Genomic DNA, 15,109 nt, shown 5'->3' with positions numbered 1-15,109 from the left:
TTCCATGGTTTGTGAAATCTACCTGTCTTTCTCACTGGATCTTTTCACTGTGGTACCTGGTCCTCGGGGTTCTATCATGTGCAGTAACTCCTTGCTGGACACGACGTTCAAGTGCTGAGTTTGAAAGTGAGTTCCCAGGTCATGGCCCGTCAGCCCACCCAGACCTGAGGAGGCTGGGGGAACCCCGTGTCCTTCCTTGGGAACCTGCACTAATACTGCCTGCTGGGGGAAGGTCTGTTTTCAGGTGAAGAAGGCTTCTTAGTATGGATTTTTTTTAATTTAAAAAGGCGAAACAAAACCTTGCTGGCATATTTTTTGCGAAGTGCCTTCACCAGCTATGGCCAATTTCCACATTTAATCGCCTTACATCTTGTATTGAGCCACACGGGATGGACTGGTTGGGGTGAATTGATGGCGTCACCCGCCTTCCAACTAACGAGGGGGAGGGGTGGGAGAAACGCTTGGCTTCACAGGCAACTTCCTCTAGCAGAATCCCCAAATGGACAAGACATGGCACTCTTCCTTCCACATAGTCCTTATTCCTAACGTTCCTTTCTTCCTTTTTTGTTTTGTTTTAACCTTATGGGCCCTCTAAAAGTCTGGTGTGCAGACACTCAGAATTTCTTTCTCTTGGGTGTGATCTTAACATTCTGGGTTGAACTTGTTTGGTGACACATCTCTCAAAAGAGGTGGCAGATCACGGATCCCCATGTTCAAGTAAAAATACACTGCTCAGAGTGACTGTGAGCAAACTTGGACTCTTTCCCCATAATATCAGCAGAGGGACCCACAATGACACAAGCCACAGAAACCCTATCCCCCCCCAGGAGTGATTGCCTTTGGAGCTAAGACGTGGTCTCTCAGATTCCAGACCGATTCTGGCTCCTTGTCCTCTCTCGTATGAAAACTCCCAGCCACTTCTTTACCCTTCTCTCTTTGTAGCATTTGGCCCTAGTCTGTTATTACTAGCCACCCCCTTACTGTTCCAAACCACTCTGCCCAGTAGAGGTTTTTATACCAGATGGGGCTTTAGGAAATCCCTCTGTCAGTTTGTGAGAGCTGCAGCGCTGGGAAACAGAGCAGCCTTTCCCTCCGTCTGTGGTGTCGGCCAGACAGAACTTGGCAGCCATATGTTGCTTTGTACTCCCAACAAACTGCTCATCTCCTGGCTGGTTTAGTCATCAGGGCAGGAAGTTGTATGGCATAGTCAATGAACCTCTTTAATTGGTGTTACAAAGGATGCCCGGTTCCAAGTGTTCGAGAACGGGGCTCTCCAAACCCACAGTGAACCAGAGTAGCTAAGAAATATTTTGCATTTCAGCACTTTTGAAAGGGTGAGGAGAAAACATGGACATTTTTGTCTTGATATTTGTGGACGTCATTTTTTTCTCTCATTGATTTGCTGTTGATTGAAGCCGATCTGAAGGTGCAGCTTTCTGAAAGGGAGTTTAGGAGCAGAGTTGCTTGGTGAGTGGCTCCTGAGAAGGAAGGAGGTGTGGAGGAGTAGGGGGAAGGAACTGGTGTCTTAGAATGTGCTTTAGTTCCCTGTCGGCTTCTTGGACTCCTGGTTGCATGTAGGATGCAGCCTCTTTCCCCTGCTCACCCTCCACCCGCTGCGGCTTTCGTCTCCAGAATCACAAAACCGCAGCCCACTCCAGTGCTGCAGCCAGACCCAGGCCTCCGAGCCACAGGGAGCACCACTTTTTTTATTTTTTAACTTCTCGTGCCCACCTGCATGGCCGCCATCCGCTCTTTGTGTCTCTGGTGATTTGGTTAGAATTAGTGACCATTTCTTAGTTGAGTTCTGCCACTCCCCCATTTTGAGAAAGAAAAAGCCCCAGAGCTGATGCTAGCTGGAAAGGATCTTCATTTCCATGAGGAAGTGGAGCTGTGACCCCACCCAGAGCTGTTGCTGGGAAATAGAGACTCCTCTGCTCTCTCCGTCCTCTGTCAGGGTCGATCTGCTTACCTCCTGGCAGAAGGTTTCTTGTAAAATATTCTGTATTTATTTGTGTGGGTTGTTCTGGGTCCAGCCCTGTCAGGGACTGGTGGCGCTATGGTGTCCTGATCACCACAGCCAAATACTGCTTATGAAGTGCTCTTGTGGTTTGAGGACCCCATACAGGCCCATTGCCCTAAGTGGGCTTTCTGATGAAAAATCTGGAGGGGCACACAGTAGAAGCGTCCTCATGTGGGTACTGTGTGCCAGGGACGCTTCTAAGCACTTCGTCTTATCATTTATCCTCACAGTAACCCTAGGAGGTAGGTACTACAGGGCTATTTTGCAATTGAACAGAGTGAGGCTTGGGGAGCTAAGGAATTTGCCTGAGGTGACAGAGCCAGGATTCGAACCTGGAACATCTGCCCCCAGGGTCTGCTTTCTTACCCACTACAGTCTGCTTCCCACCTTGATGCAGTGAGGATGTGGGGCTGCCGGAATACGGTGGTCCCTTGGAGAAAGCATTAAGGGGCAGTGGTGGTTTTGTGTCCAAAACCCAATAGAAGCGTAGTGTGCGGCCCTTATCCTGGGAAGTGGCAGTGCATGTGACAGCACTGTGGAGTGACAAGTGAAGACGGAAGCAGAGCTTGCTGTGACTGGTGAGATGGGTGGTGGGAGGCTGGCTGCTGCTGAGGACAGACGTCGCTTGGATAAGGAGATAAAAGGAAGAAGCAGCATATCAGATCCTCCACCTCTCGTACTAGCAACAAATTGATTTCTGTTGTAAAAGAATTATCTCGCAAAGCGAAGTGAGGCTCTTTAGAAGTTAAGAAGTCCCCATACCACCAGGCTGGGAGGAGCTGGAATTTACTGTGTAGGGTTGTCTCCTGGCCTGGTTCCTCTATCTGCAGGTGTCCCAAATTGACACAAGGCCCAAGAATTCATTTCCCCCATCCCCCTCCACCAGAATGGGAACCTGCAGCTGACATGGGTGCTAATCCAGGGTTAGAGGGGTCGTCACATTTTTCCACTTACCGTCAAGGAGAAATGGCAGTGTGCTCTTTAGGCACCATCATCATTTCTCACATTTATTGAATACTTATTATGTAGCAGGCAGTGTTCCTCACTGTTAGACATATATTAATCCAGTTGCTTCTAACAGCAACAGTATGAAGCAGGTATTGTTATTATCCTCATTTTACTCATGAGCAAACTGAGGCTCTGAGAGGTGAAGCGACTTGCCCAAAGTCACCCAGCAGGTATGTAGTAGAGTTGGGATTTGACCCCGGCAGTCTGTCACCAGAACCACGTTCGTAACCATTTTACGTCTAGCAGACTGCCCTCTGATAAGCAGAAGTGTTGACTAAAGATTTGACTGACTGGCAAGGACCAAACTCAGCCATGAGCCGTTGGTTCTTGTGGCTGCCCCTATCTGGAATGAGTGGTTACGTGGAGGATGTTTGAAGTGGTAAGTGTGTTTGATTTAACATACAGAGCCATTCCTGGCATATTCCGTGAACTAGGATGGAGCCAGTCTTCCTTCTTGCTCCTTCTCCTGGCAGTCACCATGATCTGCCTCATGTGATGCCTGTACATAGTATAGTCATAGCTCCACTTTTTTTTAAGTTGTGATAAAATATATATTACATAAAATTTACCATTTTTACCATTTTCCACTTCTAGACTGTAAGGTTCCTGAAGGCAGGTGGGTATCTAACCCGCTTCGTTTCCTCTGCAGCACTTTGATTAGTGTAAGTTAATCACACCTAATAGATCTCATAGCCCGGATTGCATTGCCCAGCTAGGTTAGCTGTAAATTAGTTAGAAAACTTACTGTTCTGGATTTAGAGAAAAGAAGAGTAAATTTTTTTTTTATAACTAGGTCTTTTTTTTTTTTGAGGATTGGCCCTGAGCTAACATCTGTTGCCAGTCTTCCTCCTTTTGTCCTTTTTTCTCCCCAAAGTTCTCGTAGATAGTTGTATGTCATAGTTGTGCATCCTTCTAGTTGCTCTATGTGGGACACTGCCTCAGCATGGCTCCGTGAGTGGTGTGTAGGTCTGCACCCAGGACCCAAACCAGCAAACCCCAGGCCGCCAAAGTGGAATGTGGGAGCTTAACCGCTATGCCACTGGGCCGGCCCCAAGAGTAAATTTTTAATGTCCCTTCTACCCAGTATTTTCTTTTTCTTTTTTTTTTTTAAATTTTATTTATTTATGTATTTGTTTTCCCCCAAAGCCCCAGTAGATAGTTGTATGTCATAGGTGCACATCCTTCTAGTTGCTGTACGTGGGACGCGGCCTCAGCATGGCCGGAGAAGCGGTGCGTCGGTGCGTGCCCAGGATCCGAACCCCGGGCCGCCAGCAGCGGAGCGCGTGCACTTAACCACTAAGCCACGGGGCCAGCCCTCTTTTTCTTTTATTACAGCCTGGAGTAGCAGAGATGGACCCCAAAGGAGGCAGTGTGGTATATTTAATGCCTGGTGCCTTTGTCTGCTGGAAACAGAGTGGACATGTTATTTTCTAAACCTCACCCTCTTGTGACCTCTTTCTGAACCAGCTGTAGTGAAGGAAAAGTTGATTGTTAATCCAGCTTCATAACTGCAAATCCACTAGGAGGGCTTTGATTTCTCATAAGCTGGTGCTGGTTCCGATCAGCCTGACCCAGCCCACCTGTACCTTTTCCTGGTCCCACATGCTGGTCCCTTCTCGGTGTTGGCTACAGGCTAAGGAGAGATGGGAAGGTGAGGGGGTACAGGGATCAGAGGCACTATTAGATAGGGGAGAAGAGCTCCAATTCCGCAAGCATTTGTTTTGGCTTATTTATTCTGCAATTTCAAGAGGCTTCTGGGCCCCCAAGTATCCCAAGGTGCAAGGAAGAGTCTTGGTCATAAAGAAGCCCTCTAAATAGCTGAACTTGGTTGCATAGTGTTGCATCCAGTGTGTCTGACCCGTCGGCAGTGTTTCCTGTCTCCCTTCCCTCCGTTCATTCATTCCTCCAATTGTTCACCCATCACTTACTGAACACATAACACGTGCCAAGCACTGCGCTTGGCTGACAGCTATACCAGGCTGTGACAGTCTCAGTCACAGGCCAGATCACACACTGGGAATCATGCCTCTGAAGCAAGACTTGGTCATAACTCTAGGGATACGAGGACAAGGTCCTGCTGGAGCATTTAGAATGGTTCTGGGGTAATAGCACAACAACAATAATCATTGATATTAATAATAGCAGCTAACTCTTATATATGGCCTAATCTGTGCCAGGCCCTATTCTAAGCACTTGATGTAATACATCTAATCTTCACAACAGTCCAATGAGGTATAGGTATGCTCTCCCCATTTGACAGTTGAGAAAACTGAGAGAGAAGTCAGGTAGCTTGCCTGAGGTCACCACCTAGCAAGTGGCCGGAGCAGAGTTAGACCCGGGCAGTCTGGCTTCAGAGCCTGTGCTAAGTAACCTCTAGTGTCTCTACTGCCTTGACGTTGGCGAGTAGGACGAGGGGGATTTTTCCCCTCAGACTACGTATATAATGGGCTTTGGTCGTGTTTGGTTAGGAAGGGTGGGGCCACGTTTAAGGATCTGTTTTCAAATGCTGCTCACAGAAAGGATGGCGTTGACTGTGGTCAGCGTGTTCCTGAGAAGACTCCCGCTGACCTTGCCAAGGCGCTTGCTGATTAATCCTGCATCTGTGTTAGCTTTGGCTTGATCCCACAGATTTGCAGCAGCTGTTGAGAAATAAAAACTTAGACCCCCAGTCAAGTGCAAGACCCGATCCTCAGAGCAAGAGGGAGATTCCGTGTCACCCTCTGGAGCTGGGGCTTCTCAGAAATCGCCAGGTTGCATTTCCCTGTGGCATCTGTGGGTGCTGACTAATCCACTAGTGTTTCAGACTAGCTTGGCTTTATAGTCTGCGTTTTTACAGTTTGCCAGTTCCCAATCCTGTCCGTTTTATATTTGCTTCGTTGTTTCCTGGGTCACTGTGAAAGGGTTTCTGGCCGGCATTCCTGGGATGATAGCTGCAACCACAGCCTTGGACTCGCTAACCAGAACCAGCCGCCAGGCCGAGGAATGGGAACTTTTAAGTAACTCGATAGCCCGTTTTGTCATCCTTTTTGATTTTTGCCACGTCGAGCTAATATTTTCTCCTCTTTCTTTTTTTCTATTTCGTCTTTGTTGCCTTGCTTCTGAATTCGGTGAACTAATGATAAACCCTTCGATTTCTAGGCTTTGGGGTTTTGCTGCATCCTGTTCTATCGGAGTTCCCTGGCCTTTGGGTAGCTATGAAAGGGGGTGGTTCAGCAAGTTGAAGGTGTCACAGAAGTGAACTTTGGGTGGCCTTTCTGCCGGCAGGATAGTCTGGAGAGAGAGCAAGCAGTGGACGTAAAAGTCATCCGGTCTTTCCCAACTACAGCAGTGGTGGTCGGCGTAGGCCTTTTAAAATGCTTGTGTAAGTGGCTGTTAGCCTTTTTCTCTCCCGATGACCAGTGGAATGTGAGCTCTCGCTCTCAGTCTAGCCTCCTGGTTCAAAGGCTGCTGGGATGGGAACTGCCTGACGCATCTCTTTCTCTCTCCTCTGCTCCTTTGTACCAGACTGCGCTGTATTTCACGCTGCAGTCAGCCACGCCAGAAGGTGAGGAAACGAAGCAGGAACTCCTATCAGGATCAGACGTGGTGTCAGAGTTCTCTTAAGTAGAGAGAGAAGCAAAATCTAAGTCAGTTAAAAAAAATTTCCAGATGCCCCTTTAAAATCTGGAAATCCAAAATGAGAGGTGGGAGGGAGAAGGAAAGAGGTGGGGGGCAAAAAAAAAAAAAGGCAAGCCGACCACATAAAACTGGCCAAAAAATATATATGTGTTTTGCAGAAGGTGCTTATAGCAAAAACACCACTTGCTGCAGAAGGAAATCCCTGTTTTCTAAGGAGTTTTATGCCCTACTAACTATACCATTGATTGATTAACTTTAAAATAGAGTTGACAGAAAAATGTTTTTTGAAGAGGATGCTGACAAGACAAGGGAGAAATAAGCATAAATTGGATTCAGATATTAGTGATGTGTCCCGTGTGGGTAGTGCTTTGGTTTTCAAAGCAGCTCCATATACATCACCTCATTTAAGTTCCGTATTCATCCTGCGACCTTGGGGTTACTGTGCTAGGCAAGGAGGTGGGACCTGCCAAGGTCTGGGACCATGTCACCTACCGACATCTAATGAGATATCAGGGCCAGGTCCCCTGAAGCCACTTTTCTTCCTACATTACCATGTTTCCTCCCAAGAAGGAATTTTAAGATAATGAAGAAGCAGTTATGCTCCTGACTGATTAAATGTTCTGATATGGTACCAAGGAAGAATGTGAACTCATGTCTTGGGGAGCCTTAAAAATAAGTGCAGTTCATGCTCAGTCCTAGGTGGTTCTGATCTTCAATATCCTGAAGGCAAAGGGATGAATGAGAGAGCACAGGCAGTCATCAGCTCTGAATGGGTTTAGGAACATGGCAGCAGCAGTACAGTGAGATTTTAATCTCCTACTCTTCACTCTTCCATCATTTTAGAGTTTAGGCAAATGCTGATTTTTATTAGAGGGAATAAAGATGGAGCAATATTGTAGCTCTTTCAGTTGAATCAAGGTCAAGCCGTGCACTAAAATGAACTAAGACAAGAGAGTCTTTATCTGGGGTCCATAGACCTCTTGGGGTCAGACACGTTCATTAACAGGCTTTAAGGAATTCACGAACTCTATGAAGTGACACACAGACTTTTTTGTGTATGCATTTTTCTCTGGGGAAAGGATCTATAGCTTATATCCTCAAAAGTGTCTGTGACTCAAAAATGGTTATGAAACCACTGTTGTAAAAGGCCTTTTTGAAAACCTGTAGTCAACTTGAGATGTTGAAAAGGCACAGAGATGCATCTTGGTAATCATTGCTTTAAGCTTGAGCATTTCTCATTTCCAGTCAGCATAAGAGAATCATCAGAGCGGACCTAGATGACTTCTCAAACATAAGGTTTCTGGTTCAGGTATCAAAATTGACATGGTTGGAATGATCCTTCCTGTGCCTTCTGCACTCTGCACAGAGCAGAGTAACTGTGGTGCTACAACCTGAGGAAGGTAGTCCTGTGCAAATCTATAAATCACTGATGAGAATGACATAAGTTCCTAAATAAATCACTATCATATAAAATTAGACCATGATGTGTTAGTCTGCAAAAGGATCAACTTTTCAGTGTCAGATGTGAGTCCAGAAGCATAATTTTTTCCCACTAAAGCTGTGGGGCCTTTCCTTGGAAACAAAAGATCCAAAAACCATGGATAAAATACAAGCCAAGACCTCCTGTCTTCCTTGAGACAGGGTCGGATACCTAGGGAGGGAGGGATGATAAGGGTCATAGGGGTTATAGTTTCTCACCTCTTCAAGGAGGATACTGAGAGAAAAGAAGTATCTAGTGATTTGGGGTGAGGCAGGGGGAGGGTGTTATAATCCTTCTGCCTATACAAGGGTCCCAGAACAAACAGTTCTTTATTGATGGGGGGGCGGGGTTGGTGAGCAGGGACAGCATCTATACTGTTAGAGTCTTTAAAGGTACTACACTAATGCCCTCAGGCTATCCTAAGCAGGCCAACCAGCCTTCAGGGCCTCCTTTTATGATATCAGCTGGGGGAATTGTTCTGACTCACACTGGGTAGCCAAGCATTTAGGGGCTAGTTTGTCCAGGTACCAAAACCCACCATTCCTTTAAAAATATCTAGCCAAGAGCCAATCACATGCTTACGTTTGAAGTATAATATGAGTGCCTGCATTGAGACTGCACACTGTATCTGCCATCTTTATATTTAAGGCTCACAGGCTGCAGTTTACTTTAGGGAACAGTCTAGCTACCCCAAAAGAAAGTCTTGTTATAAGATGCTGTTTGCTTGTGGGAGCCCCAAGCCCCAGGGAAGGTATGATTGTAGTGATCCCTTAACAGTACATGTGACCAGGGAAGATTCTTCTACAAAGGCAAGGATGGTTTAACCTTGGAGTGGCTACTAATGAAATATACCACAACAGGTCAAAAAAATAACCATAAGGTAACTATCCATTCCTGATAAAACTTTTGGTCAAAAAGTTATGGAAGGCTATTTATTTTTTAATTGTGGTAAAATACACATAACATAAAATTTACCATCTTAACCATTTTAAAGTGTACAGTTCAATGGTATTAAATATATTCACATTATTGTGCAGCCATCACCACCATCCATCCCCATGATTCTTTTCATCTTGTAAAACTGAAACTCGATACACATTAAACAATAACTCTTCATTCTCCCTTCCCCTCAGCCCCTGGCAACTACCGTTATACTTTGTCTTTGCGATTTTGACTGCTCTAAGTACCTCATATAAGTGGAATCATACAGTATTTGTCTTTTTGTGACTGGCTTATTTTACTTACCGTAATGTCCTCAAGGTTCATCCATGTTGTAGCATATTGCAGAATTTCCTTCCTTTTTAAGGATGAATAATATTCAGAAATATTTTATTTAACTCTTAAAGAATATCTGTCTCAAATTAATGTCTAATATTGCATATGTATAGTAAAATATATGGATATATCCATTATAGTAAGGTAGAAGATAAGGATGCTTGCTACTTAATATTGTTCTGGAAAGTCCAGCCAATATAATTCCATAAGAAAAGGAAATAAATGGTATAACTCTTGAAAAAAGAATATAAAGTTGTCTTTATTTGCAAGTAGCATGGTTTTCTATTCAGACTAAAAAACTACTTTGAAGTAAGAGTATATATTTAAAAATTAGCTCTTTTTACAACTCTGCCTCTCTATTTGTGACCTAGATTCCACCCTTTTGCCTATTCAAGAACTTTGTTCTTGCATTTTTCATTCTCATCAATTGTTTTCTCTCTCTTACCGATTATCCCCAACAGCATATGTTTTATTATCTCTCATCTTTAAAATATCCTCCCTCTGACCTCATCATGTGTTTTTCCAGCTACAATCCCATTTCTCTGCTCCCATTACAGCAAGACTCTTTTTTTTTTTTTTTGTGGTGAGGAAGATTGTCCCTGAGCTAACATCTATGCCAGTCTTCCTCTATTTTGTATGTGGGACACCGCCACAGCATGGCTGGAGGAGCGGTGTGTAGGTCTGCACCTGGGATCTGGACCCGCGAACCCCAGGCCACTGAAGCAGAGTGTGTGAGCTTAACGACTACACCACCAGGCCGGCCCCGTAGAGCAAGACTCTTAAAAAGAATTGTCTATAGTCACTCCCTCAGCCTCTTGTGTGCCATTCGCTCTTTCTCTTTTTATAAGCTTTCTTTTTATTATTCTCCTCTAGGTGCTTCACGTGTTGGCAGGAGGACTCACATTTGTGTGGGTCCCAGGCCCACTTTAGGTGCATGCACTGGACAGAGCTGCACCCCGTTCCCTCCCTCTTCACTCCAGTCTGTCTGTCAGCTTCACCACTTCACTCACTCCTCCCTGACCCCCTCAAAGTCACTTGTGACCTGAGTTGCCACATCCACTGGTCAAGTCTCTGTCCTCTTCTTACTCAACGTCTCAGCAGCATTTGACATAGTAGCCTACTCTCTCCTCTCCAGAACCCTTTCTTCTCCCGCCTATTGGGACACCAGAGTCTCCTCATTTTCCTCCTGCATCACTTGTCGCTCCTTCTCAGTCTTCTGGGGGTGGTCCCTGACTCTTTTCCTCTGTAGCCATGTCCTCTTCTTGGATGACCTCATCCAGGCCCAAGACCCGTAATAGCATCTAAGCACTGATGATCCCTGATTTATATCTCATGCCCTGCCCCCAGAGTCTAGATTTGTCACTCCAGGTGCCTACTTGAAATCCTCACTTGCACGTCTAATAGGCACCTCAAACTTGACCTGTCCAATCTTGATTCTTCTCTCTAAAACTTCCTCCTCCTCTTGGTTAATGAGACCCCTTGACACACTTTTGTTCAAGCCCCAAAACCACAGTACATCCTTGATCTGTTTCTTTCCCTCACTCCTTCCCCACATTCAGTTTGTCAGCCTCCTCTATTGACTGTCTTCCAAATACATCACGTCCTCGCTGTCTGTGCTGCTACAGCCCACGTCCTCGCCACTGCTCTCAACTCCTGCCTGGGCTGTTTGCAGTGGCCTCCCCCATTGTTCTTTTCCACTTTTCCTCTGCAGCCAGTTCCTTCACAGCATCCAAAGTGACCTTTTAAATGTAAATCAGATCCTACCACTCCTCTGCTAACCCTCGGCAGCTTCCTATTACACTTAGAATAAAATTGCATTCTTTTTACCCGTCTACAGGGCCTTAAAGATCCAGTCCCTGAGTGCCCTTCTCACCTCTTCGTGGCCTCCCTTCCTGGCTCTATCTGGCTGTGTCCACTCCTGCCTTCCCTAGTCAGCCTCCTGGCCTCTACCCAGGTTCCCTGGTCCTCAGGTGGCCTCCCCGATGCGCACGAGACTTGCTGCATCTCACTATCGAGGTCTGTGCTCAAATGCCGTTTCTTCAAAGATGCTTCCCAGACCACTGTCTAAATGTGTACCACCCCCCAGCATGCCTCTGCTCTCACCTGCTCTGTTTTCTTTTATTACTTATAAGTATCTGAAATTATTTTTCTATTTATATTCTTATTTATTGTCTGTCTCTCTCACTAGAATAGAAGCTCCATGAAGGCAGTGACTTCATCTGCCTTGTTCTTTCTTGTATCCCTTGTGCCTAGAGCAGGGCTGGCCCATAGTAGGTGCTCAGTTAATGTCTGTTGAATGAATTTTAGCACTTACCAGTTATAAAACATACTGGGGAAAAAATAATGTGTTTACAATGGTGAGATATATATGTATATAGTACCTAAACAATAAGTAAAAGATCAGCAACAAAAATGAGGCATCATTTTCTCCTACTTAATTGGAAAAACTAATGTTAGTGATAATGTTCATGAGAAGACTAGGAAATGGGTGCTCTTATTTGCCGCTGGTGGAAATATAAAGTTGTCTAAGCTGTCATAAGTGGTGAGTCATGGGTGATTTTTATCTTGATTTTTGTGGTTTGCTATGTTTCTCATTTTTTCCCGATAATTACCTATTTTTCCCCAATAATTTTTATTTTATTTTTATTTTTTAATTTTTTTTTGTGAGGAAGATCGGCCCTGAGCTAACATCTGCCAATCCTCCTCTTTTTGCTGAGGAAGACCGGCCCTGGGCTAACACCCATGCCCATCTTCCTCTATTTTATATGGGACACCGCCACAGCATGGCTTGCCAAGTGGTGTGTCGGGGGGCGCCCGGGATCCGAATGGCGAACCCCGGGCCGCTGCAGTGGAGCGCCGGCACCCAACCGCTTGTGCCACCGGGCTGGCCCCTCCCCAATAATTTTTATTTTTTATTTATTTATTTATTTTTTTAAGATTTTATTTATTTTATTTTTTCCCCCCAAAGCCCCAGTGGATAGTTGTATGTTGCAGCTGCACATCCTTCTAGCTGCTGCATGCGGGACCCGGCCTCAAGATGAACGGAGAAGCGGTGCCTCGATGCGCACCCGGGATCCGAACCCGGGCCACCAGCATCGCAGCGCACGCACTTAACCACCAAGCCACAGGGCCGGCCCAACCCAATAATTTTTAAACCAGAAAAATCCCTTAATCTTCCTTGCCCCCCACCTTTTCTTTTGTTAACCCGGCTGGATCCTTGTGTCAGCAAACTTGTAAAGCTGATCCCAGCGGCAAGATGGTCTTGTTCTGTTGATGATCTTCTCCTAGAAATGTTTAATCTGAATCTTGTGTCAGATTTCTCTGGAATAATGTACTACTGGTCATTGAAAACTGTGTGTGCAGTCACTCTTGCTCTGAGGGCCTGGGCTGGTTTAGGGAGCCCACCGGTGCTAAGGTGGGGCTGGGAAAAGCCTGCAGCACTAAGGTGGGGCCCACCCAGTTTGACGTGGGGTCCCACACCCTTCCTGCCGAGACCCAGGTCTCCACAGACAGGGGAAGCCTAACATTTCTTGGCAGATACCCTGCCTGACTCCCTCGCTGCTTGGAATTGAATAAAAAAGAATAACAATCACAGCCCCACATGCCTCTCCCTCTGCCATATGCAGCTGGACTTCTGGTGCCTGTTTCCCTTCGACACATCCGGGCCCTGTTCTGCCAGTGCCCATGCGGCCAGCCCTCTCGTCTGCGCCCCAGGCTCCCAGAAGGGAGGCTCGCAGCTGAATCTCTAGTGGCCGTTCTTTTTTTTTTTTTTTTTGTGAGGAGATCAGCCCTGAGCTAACATCTGCCAATCCTCCTCTTTTTTTTTTTTTTTTTTTTTTTTTTTTGCTGAGGAAGACTAGCCCTGGGCTAACATCCATGCCCATCTTCCTCCACTTTATATGAGACGCTGCCACGGCATGGCTTGCCAAGCAATGCGTCGGTGCGTGCCCAGGATCCGAACCTGCGAACTCCGGGCCGCCGTAGCGGAGGGTGTGCACTTAACCACTTGTGCCACCGGGCAGGCCCATCTAGTGGCCGTCCTACAGTTTCCCCTTGTTTCTTTCTTTTCTGGTGATGCTTTGGTAGTTCGACATTTTATTATGTCATTTCTGGGCGTGGCAGTTGAGTTCCAGAGCACCCAGTGGCCCACCTGAGCAGTGTTCACCCAGACGGCCCTGAGCAGAGCAGCCTGCGCATCCTCGGCTCCTAACCCTGGGCTGTTGCATTCACGTTTTCTCAGCCTTGGCCCTCTTAGACCCTGGCCCTCTGACAGTTGGCACAGCAACCTCAGGAACCTGCCAACAGCCTGTGGATTGTTTGGAGTGGCACCGAGAGAGAGCTGAGGGTCGGGGCCGGTTCAGGATAATGCTTGCCTAGTGTTTGCGGGCTGAATGGCACTCAGAACGACTGCCGATGTTCCAAGGGCAGGGAGCTGGGAAGTGGTCAGAGGGGTAGATTTGAACTGCTTGGTCTTCTGTTGGATACCCCGTCCCTTCTCCGTTGGGGCTCAGGGGACACAGCAGGACAGGGAAGCAGGGGAGCGCCGGCCTGCTGATGGGGTGGGGAGACACCCATCATAAGAGGCTGACGGAGTGGAGTGCCTCTGCCGTGGCCTGAGCCTGGGTGTGACTCAGACTCGGGCTCCCCGCCCTGTCGTGGACCGCAGGGGCAGTTGGGCTTGTAGCTTCACTAGTCCGTTTTGCCCAGCCAGTCCTGCTTTGGGTCAGTTATTCACTTATGTGTACTTGAGTGTGATCCAGTTCATCTACCCCTCGGGCCCCAGAGACTCAAAAGAACTCTGCAATTAATCCCGTTTGGACTTCACCATCTTCTTTTACTTTTCTTCTTATAGCTTAAACTTTGGAACAAATATCGAATTTCCAACATTCCATCACTAATATTCCTAGACGCCACCACCGGGAAGGTCGTGTGCAGGAATGGGCTGCTGGTGATCCGGGATGACCCAGAAGGTGAGACCCCGGCATGTCCGTCCCGTACTGGTGCTCCGTCCCCCGCCCTGACCTCCTCCCCTGGGTAGATAGCGTCAAATGAACTACACATACGTGGGTTTATTTGGCTAGAGAATACTGTCTTGATGAAATTATATTATTCTCTAGGTCATTGCTAAGATTTTTAAAGGGATTAGAATGTCTCTCCTGGGGGCTTTAATTCATGGGCCAAAGAAGATGGAATCTGGAAAAGGAAGTTCAGCTTTGAGGGCTGAGGAGGCCTCTGAGAAGCAGCAAGAGCCCGGATGCTGACTTCTAGTGTTGTTTCAACCGCAGCTGTCACCTTGACAATTAGAGGCAGGATAAGTGGTTTTTGTTTTTTTTCTTTTTAAAATAATATTGTAGCAAAGTCACAGTTTCTGGGTTGCTCTCCTGGCCTCAGCGGTGAGTGCCCCTCATTTCTTGGTGCTGCCCACGTCCTGCTGGCGTTGGTCTTGCTGACCAGCTGAGTGGAGGGCCATGCATTGGGTAGGCACCTCTGCTCTGATCACAGTGGCTGTCCACGGTCTGTTTCTTTCCCCCTTGCACTGAATTTAAAAAGGGTTGTGGTGAGATCTTCCCTCCCTCACTTATTGGTCCAATTATAGGAGTCAACCCTGGTCACAAATTTTCCCAGTAAAAATTTCACCTGCTTCAAAGAATTGCCCTCAGTAAAAACCAGGGCGTGGTAGAAACAAGTTTTTACCTTTTCACATCTAT

General features: G+C 46.6%; 1 protein-coding gene across 1 annotated transcript in view; it reads left to right on the top strand.

Moving 5' to 3' along the window:
• Positions 1–15,109, top strand: part of NXN (nucleoredoxin) — a 145,151-nt gene that overhangs the window by 105,824 nt on the left and 24,218 nt on the right. The window contains exon 2 of the mRNA XM_014789723.2: positions 14,254–14,371. Within this exon, the coding sequence (XP_014645209.2) occupies positions 14,254–14,371 (118 nt within the window). The remainder of the gene's footprint in view (positions 1–14,253; positions 14,372–15,109) is intronic.

The sequence above is a fragment of the Ceratotherium simum genome, chromosome 16 (genome assembly GCF_057802395.1).
Source record: "Ceratotherium simum simum isolate JZ-2026a chromosome 16, ASM5780239v1, whole genome shotgun sequence".
Taxonomy (NCBI): domain Eukaryota; kingdom Metazoa; phylum Chordata; class Mammalia; order Perissodactyla; family Rhinocerotidae; genus Ceratotherium; species Ceratotherium simum.
The sequence above is the reverse complement of the archived record's forward strand: the minus strand, read 5'-3'. Positions and strand labels throughout refer to the sequence as shown.